Source organism: Protomyctophum parallelum (genome assembly GCF_964188405.1).
Source record: "Protomyctophum parallelum genome assembly, chromosome: 7".
Taxonomy (NCBI): Eukaryota; Metazoa; Chordata; class Actinopteri; order Myctophiformes; family Myctophidae; genus Protomyctophum; species Protomyctophum parallelum.
This window is the reverse complement of record NC_139705.1, coordinates 41297110-41317501: the sequence shown is the minus strand read 5'-3', so window position 1 is coordinate 41317501 and position 20392 is coordinate 41297110. Positions and strand designations below refer to the sequence as shown.

Here is a 20392-nt window from a genome sequence, read left to right as displayed (position 1 = left end):
GCAACATTCTTGTATGATGAAGTAGGGAATTAATTTATACCAAAAAATAAACAAGCTTTCCGCTTGAGAGCAATGGTGTCACTCTGTGTTACAGTACTTGCTGACACGAGCCCATCTACAAATAGACAAACTAGCACACCATTTGTGCAGTAGGCTACAGCAGACGGAAGAGTAGAGCTTAAATGAGGCTATGAAGTGTGAGTTGTAGGTATGAATAAATTAGGCTTTTGGAACAAAGATATACAGTACAAGTACAGAGGAACACATTTACTGGTAAAATGCTACTACTTGAGAAAAACCATGCATAACAGAGACAGACACCTTGCTACTCACAACAGAAACACTAGGGGTCAGAGTTGGACTGTTTAGTGCAATGCACTGGGTGGCTGGCTGGAGGGGCATATAAAATGTCAAGTCGCAGCAGGGGGAAAAGGGGTGTGGGGGTGCATGCATAGGGAAAGAAAAGATCACATCATTAGGAATCACAACTATTGCTTTTCTGTTGAACTTATGTGCATTTATACAACTTTCAGGACGTTTTCCGGCAATTCTTCTAGCAAAATAAATCTGTCAAACTATCATAAAGGGAACACAGTGGTTCTCTGAAATACTTTGAATGACAAAAACAAAGCACACATTGAACAGCGCACTGGTCTTAGTAGGCTATCTACATCTCATCTATGCATGAAAATAGTTGATCTACAAGCTCACAAGCTGGTAGATCGACCATTTCTGGCACTCGTTTCCGTCGTTTGACGGAGTATTCATTGGGCTTTACTATTCTTTTACCTTTTTCCTTTGTTCCCTCGTCTTACATTTTCACTTGCACTTTATATCCTTTCTCCTCCTTCCTCCTCCACCTTCATCACTTTCTCCTTTCACTCCTCTTCCTATCGTTCTCCTCCTCCTCCCTACGGGAGTGTGGGGGGGTGGGCTGGCCTTTCTCTAGCAGCAGGAGTTCTGGCTGCACCCAGCTTAAGCCCACGCTGGGTAGAAGAGGGAGGGTGCAGGAGACAGGTGTGTGTGTGTGTGTGTGTGTGTGTGTGTGTGTGTGTGTGTGTGTGTGTGTGTGTCATGCGTGCGTGCGTGCGAGTGCGACAGTGTGTGTGTGTGTGTGTGTGTGTGTCTGTGTGTGTGTGTGTGTGTGTGTGGAACTGGAACGGGAAGTACTGGACATAAAATGATGCCCCCCGCCTTAAGATCTGCCAACATTGTCTAATTATCTATGTACGGTTGGAATATTGGTCTTAACAGCTTTAAAAAAAAAAACCTGTAAGGAAAAAAGTGTAAGGATTAATGTAATTGATTGTGGCAGGCAGGGCTCTAAAAAATAATAAGAGCTCTGCGAGTCTCTCCACAAATGTGTGCATTGTTGATAATGACAATGATAAATGACTAAATTAGACAGAATGTTAACAACACATTTTGTCGTGGGTCAGAGGTTGTTGAGATTGTGTCCACTGAAGCACTCAAATGGACTGACTGTTTCGTCTGTGTCACATAGCAGACTAAAGCATCTGCAAGCTCACATTGTACAATACACTACCGGTAGTTTCTTTAGCTTGTAGATTGTCTATTTTTTTTTTTTTTTTTTTACAAATCAGGCTTTATACTCCTGCTGTCCTGGTGGTCACCAGAGAAAACACTGGCATTGTACACTTTTTGTACACAAAAGATGGTTGTGACATGTATTGAAATCGGTCCATTCCTTCGCTTCAGATCGTTTTACTTTCAGGAGTGAAGTAACTATATACCTTTTTTATTTTCCGAATGCAGGCTTATATTCTTTTGTCTGAAAATGTTATTCCAGTTGTTTTGGGTTTCATGTTGAGTTGTTTTGCTGGAAGTAGTGTTTACCACTATTTCCAGATTCACAGCAGAACTGCATGCCTGCCCGAAGACATCGAGATTCAACATATCCGTGGTTTGCAGAAAATTTCAATGCACATGTTTTTGGTCTGGGTCTGATGTTCATCCTTGCACTCAGTTAAATGTAAAACTGACACTCAGAACATACAGTATAAACACAAAAATGTAAATGTAATAAAAATAAAGTAGCCTATCTGGTGACAACTAAATATTTATTTTCAATAATCTAGTTTTGAACAATTTATATTTTATCTTGGGGACCAGCCTACACTCTGTGTAGCACGCCTGTGTAGTTCTGTATCATATCCATACTATCTCTCTGCTCCATTACATTCCACACAGATATTGTGAAAGCATCTACCTCCTGCGTTGTGTGTGATTTATCCCTCGTGGCGGCTACATACTTCACACAGAGTCCAACCAAATAAAGTTCACTCAATAATCTGCCCGGCTCAACCCATCCGCCCGAGCCAATGAAGCAGTGTGCAGACCGGAACCGGTGGTTTTACCACATCCAGCACAATGGTACGGAGGTTTTGCAATTGGCGGAATGCGGAAATAAAATAACATATCACATCCACCTTGAAGTCTGACAATCTTTTCTTGCTTTTTTCTCGGAAACTACGAGCGCTGTCCATGGTTTTGACAAACCATCCGAGTTTCGGATCTGATTTGTTATCTGTTTTTTAAATCGCGATTAGAATATTAACGTTTCTGGCAGAAAGATAGACATTGTGAGCTAATGCTATTTTCCCCATTTTCTTTCGGTAGAAGCTAACTACCACCAATGACCCCAAGGTGGCAGTCAAAGTGAACCGAAAACCGAAAAGTATTCAGTGACAAAAAAAGTCTACATTGGATCCATTAGAATACAACTTCCTTTCCTGAAAATTAGCTATTTTTGGGGGGATATACAAAGGGTCCTGTCAGACACTACAATTAGAAAGCGATCCAAAATATTGACTACAAACAGACATGTGTCCACTGCCTGGTTCTGATGAGAGCTGCCGCTTTACTCTTCTCTGGAATGATGTTGCCTCTCGTTTGTAGGCCGTGGAGTCCGTTAAGTGTTATCAGTGTGTGAATCAGCAGGTTGTGTGTTAGTCATGCTTTGGGTGATATTGCATGCCTGTGCCCTCTGCCGCATCTGGGTGAAAGTCCAGAGTGAAGCCACACAGTTGAAAAATAAATAGAAGGGGGGGAAAAAGAAGCATGAGTTCAAGTCCGTTGCTCTCCCCATGTCCCTCATACTGTATATGGGGACTAGGTTGGCGGAGGGTGTGTAGAGCCCAGGATCACATTAGATAATTGACACAGGGGTGAAAAATGCGTTACAAAATCGTGGGATAAAAGCTGTGCCCACTTCCCTCATGTGGGTGTGACAGCATCCGATGAGGTGCATGATTTTCATAGCGTTGCTTGAATTTAACGTAATGAAAATGAATCCCATGCATCACAACACTTCAGACTTGCGATACTGAAACTTTCAAACTAGGCTCAATTCCAGATAATGTTACTGCATTGCTTATTTATCGCCTGAAATGTTTTCTGTATCTGTGTTTTGTCTCTGTCTTGTCATCATTCAGTGTGAAGCCTGCCGATTCCAGCCATTTCCATAAAAAGCTGAGAGAGCTGGCTACTTGCTGCCTTGCTGCATAAACACATACTTTATATGGATAGAGATATTCCAAAGGATGTTCTGTTGATTGGCACTGTTTTTCATATTTGTAAAACATGCCTAAAAAGTTTAGGCATGAGGGGTAAGGCGTCACACAAGATAGGGCCTATAGTCTCTTCATTTAGAGAACAATTGTTTTCATTCCATCCATCTAACAGGGACTAATCTAGACGAGGGAGGCCAGGTGAATATCAGAAACTCGATGGTAAATAACTAAACTAGCAGTAGGGCAAGAGTTGAGAACCACGTCTAAACCATACGTCTGCAATGCATAGCGAGGTGAAGTGTGGTCGAGATTCAGAGGTGGAAGGTAACATAGGGTGAGTGCTGAGGACGAAGGTGAAAATCAGCGGTCAAAGCAGGTAACGATGATAAATAAAATAATAACTTTTCTCTACTCTCCTGCAAAGATGATGTGAGGATGGGCTGAGTGATGAGAAGAGAGAGAAAAGGGAACTCGAGTGTGTGGGCGTCACATGTGCCCATGTAGCTCCGGCAGTGAGGAGGTGGAGAGGGCCGGCCGCGGTTCGATCCCCCGGCTCTTCATGAAGGACAGCAGCTGCTCGGGAATCTCGGCCAACACGTCCTTGGCCAGCCGCGCCATGCTCAGGACCTGGTTCCCAGAGCGGTCAATGTAGTCCCGGAAAGGAACGAACTGGAGCAAAGGAGGCAAAGGATGTGGGAGATCTGTGATCCTGACAGTCTGATATCCATTCGGTACTTATGTGTTGCGATCACACCAGATTAGCATTGCAACAGTGAATATAACTAATGGATTCAATCGACTCTAAACACTAACTGATAAATATTTTCTAAAATAGCAAAATAGCATTTTATTGCTATATTTTTGCACAACACCGTTGTACAACAACATAACATACAGCATAAATTGGTTTAGTTGATTTTTTTCACGTCAATTCAGAAAGTCGATTATTCAAAGAAAGATTATGCCAGCCAGGTAGGCCTACATTAAACGCAACAGGTCGGCTCACAAAGTTTAGTTACGGTAGGCCTATTGAACTGCATTGCCTATTTCTTCTAAACATTCTTTAGTGTTTAGTTTTTAGAGGCGAGCGCTAGGGGCTGAGGTGGAATTTGAAGAGCTGAGTGCTAGGCGGTGAATCTACAGTTCTGACTGCTCGGGAGGCAGAGAGTGTGTCCACTGTCCAGTCAATTAGACTGGACAGTCTAAATATTACTCATATCATATAATTTGATCAATGAACGATTTCAGTTTAATTGTGAAAAAGCTGCAATAATAAACCTTGCACAGTGTATTACACACGTCATGTCACTCAGAATTATGTGGAGCGACTGTACATTACACTGTATGACCCATATTAACCTTCTGAAATGTAATGCACAAGCCTCAATGCATAGTATGGTATTCAGTTAACTATGTCTCTATACTCCTTGTTCAAGCTTTTCAAATGGGCAAAATGTATTTATGACTGTTTGCACTCTTGGATATCAGCCAAATCAAGAGAGTTAATTATAATTATGAATTAGCATCAATTAGCTTAGTATTAAGCCGATAGTATCCAACAGCCGATGCACTGAACTGAACCACTAATGCTTCGTGAGCTTGTCGATCAGGCTCATAGCTATGTTCAATCAAGTATAATTAACCCATTAAGACCAGAGGCCGATTCTACAAAAGCCTTGTGTTCAAATGTTCAAAAATAGCAGTGATGCTATCAATTCCATGATGTAACAACAACATGGCAGATGGCTCACCTGAACTATGTCCCGCTCTGCCAGACGACCTCTGGACGACACCCTGACCTCATCCCCGTCCAACTCCTCCATGGCTGAGAGAGAGATATATATACATTAGTGTTGTAGTCGAGTCCACCTAAAGCAAGTCCAAGTCAAGACCGAGTGTGGGAGGTGGTGGAGTTTGAGTTGAGACCGAGACTGACGGGAGACGAGAACGAGTTGAGACTTCTCATTTGATAGGTACAGAAAACACTGCTAAGAGAGCAGGCAGGTGTATCAGCTGTGCTCCGTTACTTAACAAGGTAACTGTCTATAAGCGCCAGGCAGCTCTCTTATAATGTTAATGTGAATGGGCCCCTCATATTATGGGTATAATACAATTATTACATTGCATTGTAGTGACTCGTGACTCGAGTGACTCGGTGGGGGAAGAGTCTAAATCCCTTGGTCCGAGAGAGTCAAGACTGAGTCAAATTAAGGGCGAGACGACACGAGACAAGTCAAGGACTTGAGTACTACAACACTATACTATCTATCTATTCCAACGAAAAGTTAGAACGCACCGGAAGGGACGGGGGACCGATATACGTCTTTCAATTGGCTCCGGCAGATCAGGTGTCACACACGCAGCATGCAGGGCAAGAGAGTTGTTCTTACACACAACCACACACATATGGAGCCTCCGCTAGCATCTTCGCTAGATTTCCCGCTTTTCACCCAGATAATTGATTTTAGTTATACCCTATACCTGATTTACATTACATGGTAGTCTGCCACACATATCCAGTCTCGATGCACTGCCAGCGATACGATACATTAGAGATACATGGAATCCCCTGGCGATACGATGCGATACGATTCTCCCTCTTCCCGATGCGATGCGATGCGATAACCATTTAGTTCAAATCAATGTGATACGATGCGATTCACCCCTCTACCGATACGATGCGATTTGATGGCGATTCATCACAATAGAAAGGATTTATATTAAAGCTCTATTAATTTCCCAAAACATGTAAAAAAGCATTACATTTAAATTCAAAGCAATTTATTGTGTTACTGTAGGTTAGTATTATAGCTCTGCATCTCAAACAACCCAACTTATAGAATTATGTAAGTAAACAAAGGGTCTGCTCTCTGCTGGTTATTGTGGAATTGTTAGATTACTAATAATCATAGGCTATAGTATACTTATTATATCTCAAAGGTCAATTTGAGGTTTTGAGTATAGAGGGTTCAAGAGATTAAAATGAAAATAGCCTATCGTTCATCAATTAATGTTACCAACATTACACACAAAGAAACAAATAAACAAAACAAAAATTACAGGTCACACTTGTAGTGCTGTCAAACAAGTCTATGTCTAGTTTAATCTGCAACAGTTTTATAATATAATTGCCTATATATAGTGGGGGTCCCCACTTGATCTCTCACTCTCAGCTAAGTGGTCCTTGGCTTGACCTGAAAAACATTGAAGACCCTGGCCTGCATGTATTATTAACGTTATAAATACATAGCAGATGTACAAGCTCACAACGCGTCTCATCCACGCCCCGCTGTGAGCTTGTGGATCTGCAATTTTAGGCGTGCGACACCGTCTTGCTGCAGAATATAAATAAGGCTTCTATCCCAGAGAACAGCAGGGGAAAGCTGGACAGTGGAAAGTTGTAAACTACTTTAAACGCAAGCAGTACTACTACACCCTGCTGTGGCGTTGTTGTTGTTTTACACGTGTGTGCAGACTGCAGAAGCTTTCTTTAATTACAAATTGATGAGGATCGCGACGCAGATTTGCGTCGGATAATCAGCAAGCACAGCTGTGGAGTGTGGATCAGATTCATTACGACTTTACGAGCAGTCCAGCACGCAACGCTACAGTGAAAAGTCAACTGATCGACGGACAAAGCTACTCGGACAGCTATTTTATAAAGCTAAAGAGTAAAGGTGGTGCTTCTTGTTTAATGCGTGGGGCTCACTTCTGTTAGTCGCGGGTGCTCTTTATAGTCTGAGTCTGTTTGTTGTCTCAACGTGTCTACTCTGACTGCACTGTCGTACGGTAGCTTCTGTTCACTGACTGTGGGCGCGTTCGGAAATACCACACCAGAGTACACTCTCCTATTAGTTTGCATTGCACAGTGGGCTCAGTGCGCTATTTCCGAACGTGACCTGTGTGTGCGCTGCGAGCTATGGCTGCGAGAGACCTTTTTTTTTCTTCCTTTTCTGATGGTACGTTCAATGCGCCTCGGAAACACAGGATAGGGTGAAATTTACCATAAAAAAACGGTGCAACCACAGATTTTACCGATGCAAGCACTCCGCGAACGATGCATCGAGATTTCACCTGTCAATTTTACCGATACACAGTGAATGGACCGATTCACTCGCATCGCGCACGTCATAATCGATGAATCGATACGTATCGATTATTTTCCACATGCCTAATCGAGATGCGTATCGAATCGTGAGATGAGACGAGATTCACATGCATAATATCCACACGTTGTTGCATAACATTCCAACTTGCATCTTTTCGTTGGCTTTGTTGCGTTTCAGTTTCACCTCACTAAAACAATAAATCCATGTTGTTGATCGAAGTCAAACTAATACTGCCCATCTCATCTCTGAATATTAGTACACAGCGTTGGTACTCGAATAGTATTAGTACACAGCGGTGGTACTCGAATAGTATTAGTACACAGCGCTGGTACTCCGATAGTGTATATTAGTAGCCTATATACCTACATGCACATGCACATGCACATGCACATGCACATGCACATGCACATGCACATGCACATGCACATGCACATGCACATGCACATGCACATGCACATGCACATGCACACGCACACACAAACTGTGTGTGTCTGTGGCTTGCTGCATTGATCTCTGTACAAATGTAATTCCATTGACTTGACTTCAGTAATATAGTCTCCCCATTGGGTTGGGAGAGGGGGAAGGGGGTGTTCCGAATTGCAATTGGCTGCACATGAACACCCGGTGTTGATGTTTTATGCATTTTTACATTTCCTGAAAAGCAACAGTTTTAGACATGCATACCAATGCCCAACAGTAGTCTTGCATGTGCCAGACTGCTATTCCACAATCTTTGAAGAGTTTGGAACTGTTTACCGGTCGGTCAACATAGTATATTAGTATACATAGGGTTTAAGTGGTTAAACACTCACCATCGAACTCAGCAGGTCCCACTCCTACGATGATGATGGACATGGGTAGAGAGGCTGCCTGAAGATACACACACAGAGTACAAAACACTCACATCACAGGTCGTTACTATATTACTTATAATTATGTAAGGTAATGTATGTATGTATAGTGTGTGTGTGTGTGTGTGTGTGTGTGTGTGTGTGTGTGTGTGTGTGTGTGTGTGTGTGTGTGCGCGCGTGCGTATGTATGTATACGTATGTAATGTTAATGTATGTATGTATGTATGTATACCAGAATACAAAAGGAAATTTGGGATTTGACAGACTTCACTTTACTTACTATTATATTATGTGTTGTTAACTTGTTTTGTATTACTTTGATTAGTGATACTGAAATCAAACTGCACACGCACGCGATATGAGGAGATAGCGGCCGAACGACGCGGAGGGTAAGTGTGTGACGTCACTGCCGTGTGAAGGACGGCGTTGCAGTAGTGAGTAGGGCGGTCTCGGCATGACGTAGCTGTTGACTTTGGGTCCCTTGTCCGTGTGTTGGGTACAACTTGTTTGGTACAACTTCTCAAATGTACAATAGATATATGCATGTATATATATATGCACACACACACACACACACACACACACACACACACACACACACACACACACACACACACACACACACACACTCCTATGCCCGGTTTTGTGTGTTTGATTGAAACGATTTGATTGGCTGAGCATGAGATGTGAAAATGTACAACGATAAGAGTGGAATTGCTAGTTTATAAATAAATACAGTATATTCTTCTACCACTATAAACTGTAAAGGAAATCTCTTGTGTTCCACTTCACAGTATTTAAATGATAGCTGCAGGTCCACAATGGTACAGAGAGGATTCAGAGTCTCTCATCGGAAAGTGGAACAGCCTCTCAAACATTGATAACATCTATTTATAAAACTTTCTTCTTTCTCAGTTTAGAGGGAAACAGAAATGCAGTCACTCTGAGATGCGGGCTACAAATGTAATTCTCAAGGAACTTCAAAGAAAGGAGCAAAGAAGATAGTTGACCATCATATTTTTGTTGTTTTCCAAAGTTGAAGAGAAAAAAGAGAATATGGTGAAAATATGGAAGGTAGTAAGCGCTCAGGTGATACAGTGGTGAAGTGCCTGCCCACCACCAAGGAGGTTGTGGGTTCCAATCCACCGTAGTGCATCCCACTTTGTCGAGTATCTACACACAAACACAATTGGCCGTGGGTTCATGGGAGGAAGCCGGGCAGGGAGGGTGATAACTGTAATCCTAATAAGGCGTGGGGTGGCACCTGTCAGCAGGGAGTCTTGGGTGGGAGGAGTAGAACCTCCCGGTGGGGGCTCCTCGCTGGTAGGTGAGTCAGTACAACAACAGTGACAACACAGTATCAATTGGCATAACGACTAAATTGGGTAGGAAAAAAGTGGGTAAAAAGAAAACAAAAAGAAAGGTGGTTACTGGAGTAGGGTTAGGTTGTTCTTTATTTTTAAAAGCTTTCATTCTCTTTTATTGCATAGAATTAAAGATATTAATGAAAAAAAGATGTTATCCTGAGTGCAAGCAAGTGGACAGGTTGTGAGGGTGCTACGGAGGGTGCTACTGAGGGTGCTACTTTAACTTACATAAACTGTAGTCATCATCATCATTTTTCGACCACGGTCGAGATCATGGATTTCACAATGCCACGCCAGACTTTCCGGTTAATCATTGCCATCCCCAGTTCCTGTTTACTGATGCATGTGTCCCTAGCGATGACATCAGGGAACGACAGTTATTGTCTCCACCAGCCGAAGGCATGGGGAGAGTATGTTTTGCACTCCGTCCGTCCGTCCGTGTGTCCGTGTGTCCGTGTGTCCGTCCGTCCGTGACCAGCTAATCTCAGCCACCGTTAACCCGGTCGATGCCAAATTTTGCACACACACTCCCTGGATGCCAACCATGAACCTCTGCCCCAAACTTTCCAGAACGGCCTGTTATAGCGCCACCAGGAGGCCGCTTTGTGCAAAACAAGTTTTTGCACAGTACACCTACAGATTTTGTCCAAACATCACGCAAATTCGTACACAGTCTCTCTAGAGCCATTCAACGAAACCGGTCTTTCATATTTCCAGAACGGCCTGTTATAGCGCCACCAGGAGGCCGCTCCAGGAGGCCGCTTTGTGCAAAACAAGTTTTTGCACAGTACACCTACAGATTTTGTCCAAACATCACGCAAATTGGTACACAGTCTCTCTAGAGCCATTCAACGAAACCAGTCTTTCAGATTTCCAGAACGGCCTGTTATAGCGCCACCAGGAGGCCGCTTTGTGCAAAACAAGTTTTTGCACAGTACACCTACAGATTTTGTCCAAACATCACGCAAATTGGTACACAGTCTCTCTAGAGCCATTCAACGAAACCAGTCTTTCAGATTTCCAGAACGGCCTGTTATAGCGCCACCAGGAGGCCGCTTTGTGCAAAACAAGTTTTTGCACAGTACACCTACAGAGTTTGTCCAAACATCACGCAAATTGGTACACAGTCTCTCTAGAGCCATTCAACGAAACCAGTCTTTCAGATTTCTCAGACTCCATCCTGATTGGTTAAGATTGGCTTCCAAAGTTCACAGGAGTGCTCAGTTTCAAACAAAATGCTGCAAATCATGAACACATCGCGTGATTTCCGTGAAATTGTGCACCCACATTCCCACTAGGCAGAGGACGAAATGCCACATGAACAATTTCAACTCAGCCTCAAGGTGGCGCTATAACTGGCCGAAAAGTGTTTTTACCTCTAACTGCACGGATCTGTGGATAACTTTGTATGCCAACTCCCTAGAGGCCAAGGAAAAACCTTTGCCTGGAATTCTTCACATCTGCTCATCCTGGTGGAGACCTGTGCCCAGTAGGGCACTTTTTCTAGTCTACTTCTGGTCTGCTTTGAGGCAGGATTCCAGAGAAGAAGGGAAGATATAACCACATTGTCAGCTCTTTAGCAGTGGCCAGCAAACTGTGTTCTTCTGGATCGGACTAGTGAAGAAACACAGGGAAGGTTGTCGCATATTAGATTAGTCGATGGGTGGCTCTTCCAAGACAGATTCCGTGCTCTCATTATAAGGCGGGTGTAAGTATCGGCTCAACGGTCGTCCTAAATATTTTTACTTTGAACATCTTACTAAGCTAGGATGACCAGATCTTATGCATGTCATTGCAGGCTGACGAGGCCATACCCTTCCTAGTTTGAAAGTCCTTTAGGGAAGAAGATATACAGTATCAACCCAAATACTTGCAGTCATCAACCTGTTTCAGAGGAGTGTTGTTAAGTGTTTTTATAATGTGGTTATTGTTGGATTTGCATATATTTACGTATTCAGTTTTCGTCTCGTTGAGATAAAGACCAACACAGTTGGAGTGTATTCCAATGATTGACTGATAAGCGCAAAGTCAGTGTCGGTTAAGTTTTTAGGAGGATGACGAGAGCTTCTCCTAGGGTTTATTTGGTAGCCCTTATCATTGATAGTATCAACTGACTTACGAAGAACATAATCAACGACAATAATAAATAGAAACAGGGCAAGTGTGTCGCCTTGGAGCAAGGATGCAAGGATGGGGATTGGGGAATGATGGTGTTTCTCAGTCAGTATTGATCATTTTGTCGATGACACCATATCATTTAAGAATTTCAAACATTTTCGTAAACTGTAGTACTGTACTTCTTCCACCACTGCACGTAGCACACATGGAAGTAAGAGTTACATTACTTACATTACTTAGTTACTTACATTGACCACAGCTTCTTTGGTTTGGATCATGTCAGATATCACTCCATCAGTAACCATCAGCAGCACGAAGTACTGAGATCCATCGGTGACCTCTGCTGCACACCTGGAGAAGGCATCCATACTACATTACAAACGTAAACACCCCTATTGGCCCGGTTTCCCAAAGGACACCTCTTACACCATGGTGTAAGAAGTGGTGTTGCACATGCTCAGTTGCTCCTCTACGCTGTGAAGCCTGTGAACATAGACATTCCGTGCCTGAGGCCTGGTATGGTATAGTCCTCAGGCCTGAGGCCTGGTATGGTAGGTCTCAGGTCTACCATTCTGACATTTAATTTAATATGTGGACTGATGGACAGCTGACAGTAGGCTCTCTTTATTCTTAAAAAAAAAGTGTGTGCGGCCTAGATGAGCAACTGAGCATGTTCAACACCACTTCTTACACCATGGTGTAAGAGGTGTCCTTTGGGAAACCGGGCCATTGGCATTCTCACCCTCCTCTCCTCTAAGCCTTAATCCCAACTACACTATTTTGAATTCAGACAACAGAGTGCTGAGCAGTAACCGAGGTGAGGTGAGATCAAACTAGTGTCTACTGTCTAGGTCAACATAGACGTGGGGCTAAGAAAATAGGAACATATTCACTCTACCCATTTTCAAAACAGAATTTTCAATAGCTGCCCATTGAATGATTGATTGAAATATTTATTAACAGTTTGCAGAATGGGTACATTTCACATGAAAGCACAACTCAGTACAAAGACTGTTACTGTGGACGACACACTGATAAAGCATTACAATTGTTTACAACAGGGTCCACCATTTTCAATTCATCGAATGTGACACCAGCTTCTTGAACCTGTTCAATATCAATATTTGAAAGAACAGTATACTATGTATATCATCTGAAAATATAGTAGTACTGCACTTATGTCATTGGCAAATACTGAAAAGAATAGTGGTCCAAGACAACTCCCTGCCCTGGGGCATACTGCACTGAAAACATTTGTATTTATCTTCGAGGGGCGTTAGCCCCTCCTATGCCCAGCTTTTCGTGTCTGTGTGAACACAAACATTGAAGACAAAAGTGAAGACGCAAATTGTGATTGGCCTGAATGACATTTGTGATGATTTGATTGGTTGAGCACGGAATGTGACATTTGATGATGTATGATGATAAGCGCCCCTCACTTCACACAGGTGTGATTTTTTTTTCATAACCATTTGTCAATCATATCCATCAGTGCTGAGCATATAGAATGATCTGACTCATATGCATTTAAGCTAGAGTTTAATTTGAGCTTCATTAGCTTCCTCAACACTGTAAGAGTTCGATTCTACAAATGTCTTCCAAATCAGTTTTATGTTATTGTATTTCTATGTCAGTTTTATGAAAAACCTGTATTTCTATGTCAGTTGCGCTCAACCTTTTTGATGTCAAGGACCCACAGAATTATATGTAATTGGCCGCCGACCCCCATCTGAAATGTTGTACTCAAATATTTGAGTTAAAAACGATCACTCTGAAAGAATATATATTCAAAGATTTGAGGCACATTTTAACGATTTTTCAAAAATAGCAGATCTGCAATATTTTTATATAGCTAAAGTATAACATAATGCTTAAAACACCAAAAGGGGTTCCCTCCCAGAATGGGTTTGTTATTAGCAGCTGAGAGACAGATCAGATTCCGTATTCCAAACCTGGGGAATAACCCTCCTTCAGATTAAAGTTGAAAATATTGAAATAATATTGAATATTAAATTTGATTGGAAACAAGTTTAAAAAGGAAGCTTTGCATATCTTGAACCTAAACCCCACTTTTCTGACACGTCTTATGCTGCGTATTTCTCCACAAAATATTGTATGTTAGACGATGATGTCAACAGCTATATGTCAACAGAAATAGCAGACAGAGTATTTGGTACATATTTGGTGAAGGGTGCGTGACTCATCTGACCCTACCACTTGTCTCTGTAGAACAGCGGATGTGCTTTTCACACCAGATAGAAATCATTACAGCTTTCTCAGCAAAGAGGTCAACTCTGTACATTCATTAACAGATACATTAAGTTAAGTTAGTTTTATCTAATCAATTGAATTTCCTATAGGCTATTACTAATATAGCCTATATGAGTGTTAATGAGATCAGCTCCATCTCTTTTATTTGTGGAGGAACTCTCTCTCATATGGCCACTTGGCTTTATTCAGATATAATATAATATAAACAGCACACCGATAACTTCCACTCTAATGTCAGATGACCACATCACAAGTTTAAGGGTGTAACGCACGCACAGTACACACACACAATATTATGAAATATTATTACACTTCAAAGGCAGTCAGGTTATGTTCTGGGACACTGGTTCCACGTCACAGAGGCTTGACTTGTTTACTATCCTCGAATTTCACTCAATCGTCTTCGTCAGTCAGAATAACGAGGACTCAACGAGGTAACACAGCATGAAATAACAGAATGTAAGCCATGGCCTGGTTCTGCCACGGCCCCTCATTACCAACAGACAAATACAATCAGAGTGGTCCATCTTTCACCGCCTCCGTATCACAGCACATCATCTTATTACGGGATATGTCAGTGTCTAGATGTGTGTGTGTGTGTGTGTGTGTGTGTTTGTGTGTGTGTGTCTGTGTGTATTTCTACGCGCCTGCGTGTGTGTGTGTGTGTCCGTCCGTCCTGAAATGTCCTTCAGGTGTGTATCTGTTTACTCAAGAATACACCCTCTATCTAACACGAGAATAACCTGTTCCGCCCGGCTGAGCACAACATTGATCGGTGTGTGTGTGTGTGTGTGTGTGTGTGTGTGTGTGAGTGAGTGTTTGTTAATGGCTGAGTGCATACATATGTACAGTACGTGTTGCTGCATACATTGGTGTTCTTGGTGTGTGTTGTTTATGTTTACTTTGGTATGTGTTGTTTACAGGGGCGGCCTTAGGAATCTGGAGGCCTGTTTCAAGACCAAATATGAGGCCCCCATATACCTATGACATAATTATTTTGTTGATACAGCCATATATGCGGGAGCTAACTATTTCCGTAGACAACGCCCTGGTAACGTCTGTCCCAACAGCCAGGAATCTTGGTGTTGTCCTGGATAGTCAGCTCTCGTTCAAAGCTCACATCACAGCTGTCACTCGATCATGTAGGTTCACACTCTATAACATACGACGAATTAGACCGTTCCTCACCCAGGAATCAGCCCAGCTCCTAATCCAGACAACAGTCTTGTCAAAACTCGACTATTGTAACTCCCTCCTTACTGGCCTACCAGCATGTGCACTTAAGCCTCTCCAGCTGATCCAAAATGCAGCAGCTCGCTTGGTCTTCAACCAGCCAAAATTCTCACATGTCTCCCCCCTGCTCCGCTCCCTCCACTGGCTCCCGGTCGCTGCCCGCACAGAATACAAAACTCTGATGCTGGCATTCAAAGCAACCAAAGGTATGGCTCCCCCATATCTTACAAGTATGATTGAACCCTACAAACCCTCCCGCGCACTCAGATCAGCCAACGCAGGGAAACTGGAAGTACCCTCACTAAAAACGCCGGGACAACGCTCCACACGTCCCAAACTCTTCTCCCTTCTGGCTCCAAAACTGTGGAATGCACTTCCCATTGCAGTCAGAACTGCAGCATCACTCCCAATCTTCCGCCGTAGCCTGAAAACCCACCTTTTCAGACTCCATCATGGCCCATAGCACTTACCCTAACCCCTTAGATAGCATTTCTGTTGGCTTAGATAGCATTTGACACAGACTTATAGCATGTTATGTAGACAGCACTATAATTGTATTGTATATAGTTATAGCACGCCATAGTACATATGTATAGCATAGTAGTAAATATGTATAGTTTATATGTATAGTGTATGTATAGTTTCATTATATAGATATTCCACTGTTACTTTCTTAGCTTACGCATGTTTCATGATATTGATAAATGCTTTCATGTGATGTATTCCCATGCTTTTGTTCTTGCTTAAATGTAAGTCGCTCTGGATTAAGAGCGTCTGCTAAATGCCTAAATTGTAAATTGTAAATTGTAATATTGATACGAATAGTTTGACTGTTCAATATCACACGCAGCCATTACTCTTGACAATTAGCAACAACACCTTTCCTCATCCTGTCGTCCCTTCACAATGAAAGTGTCTCCCCTTTACCTCCCAATGCTGCACATTTTACCATGTTATTTACATAAAATAGGTAACTTTACTAACTTAACATTAACATTGTGGGAGAGAGCAAGGCAGTGAGTGAGAGAGAGAGAGAGGGCCAAGAGTGGCGGGGGTTGACTGAGGGGACTTCAGTGCACTGTACACTCTTGCTTCGTGTCCCAGGTTGGCTTGGTGTAGAATGTGCTAATTTGTCCCCTATATTCAAAGTCTGATTTCCATTGATTGTTGGCTGTGTTTAGCATGTATATGGCTGTGGAGTTTTGGTACAAAATCAAAACAACTTGTCTAATATTTTGGCATGTTAAAACCTCCAGGAAAATCCGTGTTGAGGTTATTGATCCATTGTTTTTCTTCTTTTTATTTTTTTGTCCTACTGTCCAGTTGGGATTGTGTTGAAGTCCAGATACTTTAAGAGCTTCAATGACATGTGCCATGTAATGTTGAACAATCCTTGTACAGTAGTTGTCTTTATTGCATTGTTAATATTGTATCTGTGTTGTCTCAGCCTTGCAGCTATTGTTTTACTCGTTTCTCCGACATATTGTAAGCCACATTTTTAAATAAACACAGTTGCTGGTGCTGGCTGTTATCTGTTGTTTAATCTCCAACGTGCATTTGTAGTTCTATTTTTAACTATTTGTTTTGAGTTTGAAGTATTCTGGTCTCTGGCGTGCTGGTGTGTTGATTCCTTTTAGCTTGCTGTGTACCAGATAAAATGGTAAATGGTGCATTTATATAGGGCCTTTATCCAAAGCGCTTTACGTAGATTGTGCATTACATTCACCCATTCACAAACACATTCATACACCGATTGCGGCGAAAGCCATGTAAGGCACCAACCAGCACATCGGGAGCAATTTGGGGTTCAGTGTCTTGCCCAAGGACACTTCGACATGTAGACAGGAGGAGCCGGGATTCGAACCGCCGACCCATGGATTATTGGACGACCTGCTCTACCTCTTGAGCCACAGTCGCCCTTAAGAGTTTTGTTTTTTCTGTAGGCTGAGTTTCGCAATTTTTTTTTTTTTGGCAGAAGGAGAAGGAAAAGAAAACTAACAATAACAATAAAGGACCAAGTCCTTTCAGGACTCCTTTAAATAAAAAAAGATCATAGAAATAAATATACACAGTATATATAGTACCTGGGCCACATTGAATGTCTTAACCAGTAGAGATACACAAAGCTACTGCAGGTGCTCTTGGCAGCCAGCAAAAAGTCAATAACAAGAAGATGGCTATCCCCAATCACACCCACAATGGACGATTGGCATGGAATAGTCCTGGATATTTTAAAAATGGAAAAATTAACATACATGTTAAGAACTAGATTAGACAATTTCTACCAAATTTGGAACAAGTGGATAGTGCACATTGCCCCTCTGAGAGCGGACTTTGTGTGATCTCACTGGTCCTTTGCCTGCTTTACGATTGTAGAAAATGTTTAAGACACCTCTCTTTCTCTCATGGTCGAAGACCAAAGCTGTATTGTTTTTGTCCCCCTCATGCAGCAATAGTGTATATACTTTCGTTTTTTTTTGTTGGTTGTTGTTGTTTTTTGTCTGTCTTTTTCTGCCCACCCTTTTCTTTTTGTCCTCCTGAAATGTTACAATCCGAAGTGATATTGACCTGTTTGTCCCTGTTTAAGTGTGGATTTGATGTCATATGAAAAAGGACTATTGAGAGAAAGAGACATTGGAGTTGGAGCCACATGGAGGGGGGATGAGGGAGGGAAGAGGGGTGAAAAAAAAAAAAGAATCTTGGGAATTGCTCGTGTGTCATATGTGAAAATGCTATCTGTAATCTACTGCTCTTTCCAAAAAAAAAAAAAAAAAAAAAAAAAAAGATAAAAAGAAGAAGAAAAAAAAGAATACAATAAAGACAGTTCCACCGTGTTCAGTTTGGAACATACAGACACAGGTTTGTGTTTCCACCGCATTGTGTTGGACGGAACAATTGTCATTGTTTGATGCTATAGCTGAATGGTTGGAGAGCTTGTCTGGAGAGGAGTCTCCTGAGGTTTGAATCTCAGTAAGTGATGCTGAGAGGTGGCTCACCATCAGGTGGAATGAGATGTTGATCCATCATTTCTTGATCTTTCTGCTGTTCCTTCGTCTGGAATGTGGTCTTAGTTGTTATTGTTGTTGTCGTCTGTTGTCGTTGGTTGCCATGGCTGCCAGTTCCCACCTGATGTTGTGTGGGAGTTCTGATTGGTCCAGAGCGTACTTAATAACTTCTAGCTTACATAACGTCTTAAGACAAGGACGAAAGTCTAAGATGAACAGCTCATCAGAGTGAATGCCATTTCCTTTGTCTCCTCCAAAGAGGATGATATGATCTCCCATAATGCAACAGCACATACCATGTGTTGGACATGGTCCTTTCCCCTTGGGCTCAACCTTCTTCCAGGAGAAGGTCTCTGGACTTAATTTCCACACATCATTGATTTTCTCTTCAATCCATTCACCAAATATGTACAGCTCTCCATTGTAGGTAAATGCTGAATGACGCCAGCATCCTTCTGGTAGAAGTTGTGCAGAAGGTGTGTTCAGCCAGCCGTTGGTCTCTGTGTCAAACACTCTGATGGTGTTGTTGGAGTCCCCCTGGTACGCCGTCCAGCCCCCAAATACAAACATCTTTGTCCCAACGATGGTGGCAGAGTGAGTGTGTGAATCAGGAGGTGGAGTTCCTCTGGTGTTAATTAAAGTCCAGAACATTGTGCTGGTGTCCAACTTGTACATGTCATTAGTCAATCTGGTCAGCTTGGTGAATCCTCCATGGATAAACATGACCTTCTCCAACACACAGGCTGAGTGGAAGCTCCTCTCCTCTGAAACAGTCCCAGAAACCCTGGGTTGGAACCATCCGTGGGAGTCAACATCAAATGCATAAAGCACATTGTAATACTGCGGTTCCCAAGACCCTCCCCAGATGTAGACTGTATCTTCAACCAACACAGCTGTGTGGCCCCAGCGCTTGGATGGAACCTCAAGGTGACCGTCTCCTCTTCCTGGTTCCACTGGAGGTAACTTCTTCCAGCATAAAGACAATGTGTAGAAGACATGGACATCCATCTGTTCCATGTTGTTGTTGGTCCATCCATCACAGTAGCCTCCAAAGGAATACAGTTTGTTCCTCACTGCTGCAGCAGCATGATAGGCTTTCTTTGGTCCTCCTGCTTTGGAAACGGTCCAAGACAACATCACCCTGTCTGTCTGTCAATCTGTCTGTCTGTCTGTCTGTCTGTCTGTCTGTCTGTCTGTCTGTCTGTCTGTCTGTCTGTCTGTCTGTCTGTCTGTCTGTCTGTCTGTCTGTCTGTCTGTCTGTCTGTCTGTCTGTCTGTCTGTCTGTCTGTCTGTCTGTTCTCTCTCTCGACATCTACAGTCATTTTCAACACGGTGCATCATCTTATATATCTTCTGTTGTGACATCAGACGAGACACAAACTGTTGCCATGCACGCCTTAACGACGCCAATTAGTGCAGCTGTTCTTCATCTGCACCCTTTGAACTCTTTTTTGTTCTTGTTTAATGTAAGTCACTCTGGATTAAGAGCGTCTGCTAAATGCCTAAATTATAAATTGCTACAGCGTTCCCTACCACTGAGCTGTGTTGTATTTTGAGGCTGTGTGTGTGTGTGTGTGTGTGTGTGTGTGTGTGTGTGTGTGTGTGTGTGCGTGCGCATGTGCGCGGAATGTGCTCAAGCTGACTGGCTGAGCACGGAATGTGATGTATGGTGATAACAGTGCCGCTCACGTCACGCGGGTGTGATATTTTTCTCCATATCACTGTGTGAGAGACAGTCCACTGAGCAACTCAAAGTTCGGCTGAATGACAAGCATTTTGCATTATGGCTCTTTGAGGGGAGCTAGCGCCCCCTTATGGCCAGCTTTGTGTGTTTGTGTGTTCTCAGGGGCGGCCTTAGGAATCTGGAGGCCCGTTTCAAGACCAAATATGAGGCCCCATATACCT

At 42.7% G+C, this 20392-nt stretch overlaps 1 protein-coding gene across 2 annotated transcripts in view; it reads right to left on the bottom strand.

Annotated features, from left to right (window-relative positions):
• Positions 1–4019: 4019 nt before the first annotated feature.
• Positions 4020–20392, bottom strand: part of LOC310861626 (copine-9-like) — a gene marked incomplete at both ends in the record, with an annotated part of 103764 nt that continues 87391 nt past the window's right edge. For both annotated transcript variants that reach the window (XM_083769157.1, XM_083769156.1), the window contains 4 exons: positions 4020–4202; positions 5285–5358; positions 8455–8512; positions 12227–12329. In XM_083769157.1, coding sequence (XP_083625283.1) covers positions 4020–4202; positions 5285–5358; positions 8455–8512; positions 12227–12329 — 418 coding nt within the window. The remainder of the gene's footprint in view (positions 4203–5284; positions 5359–8454; positions 8513–12226; positions 12330–20392) is intronic.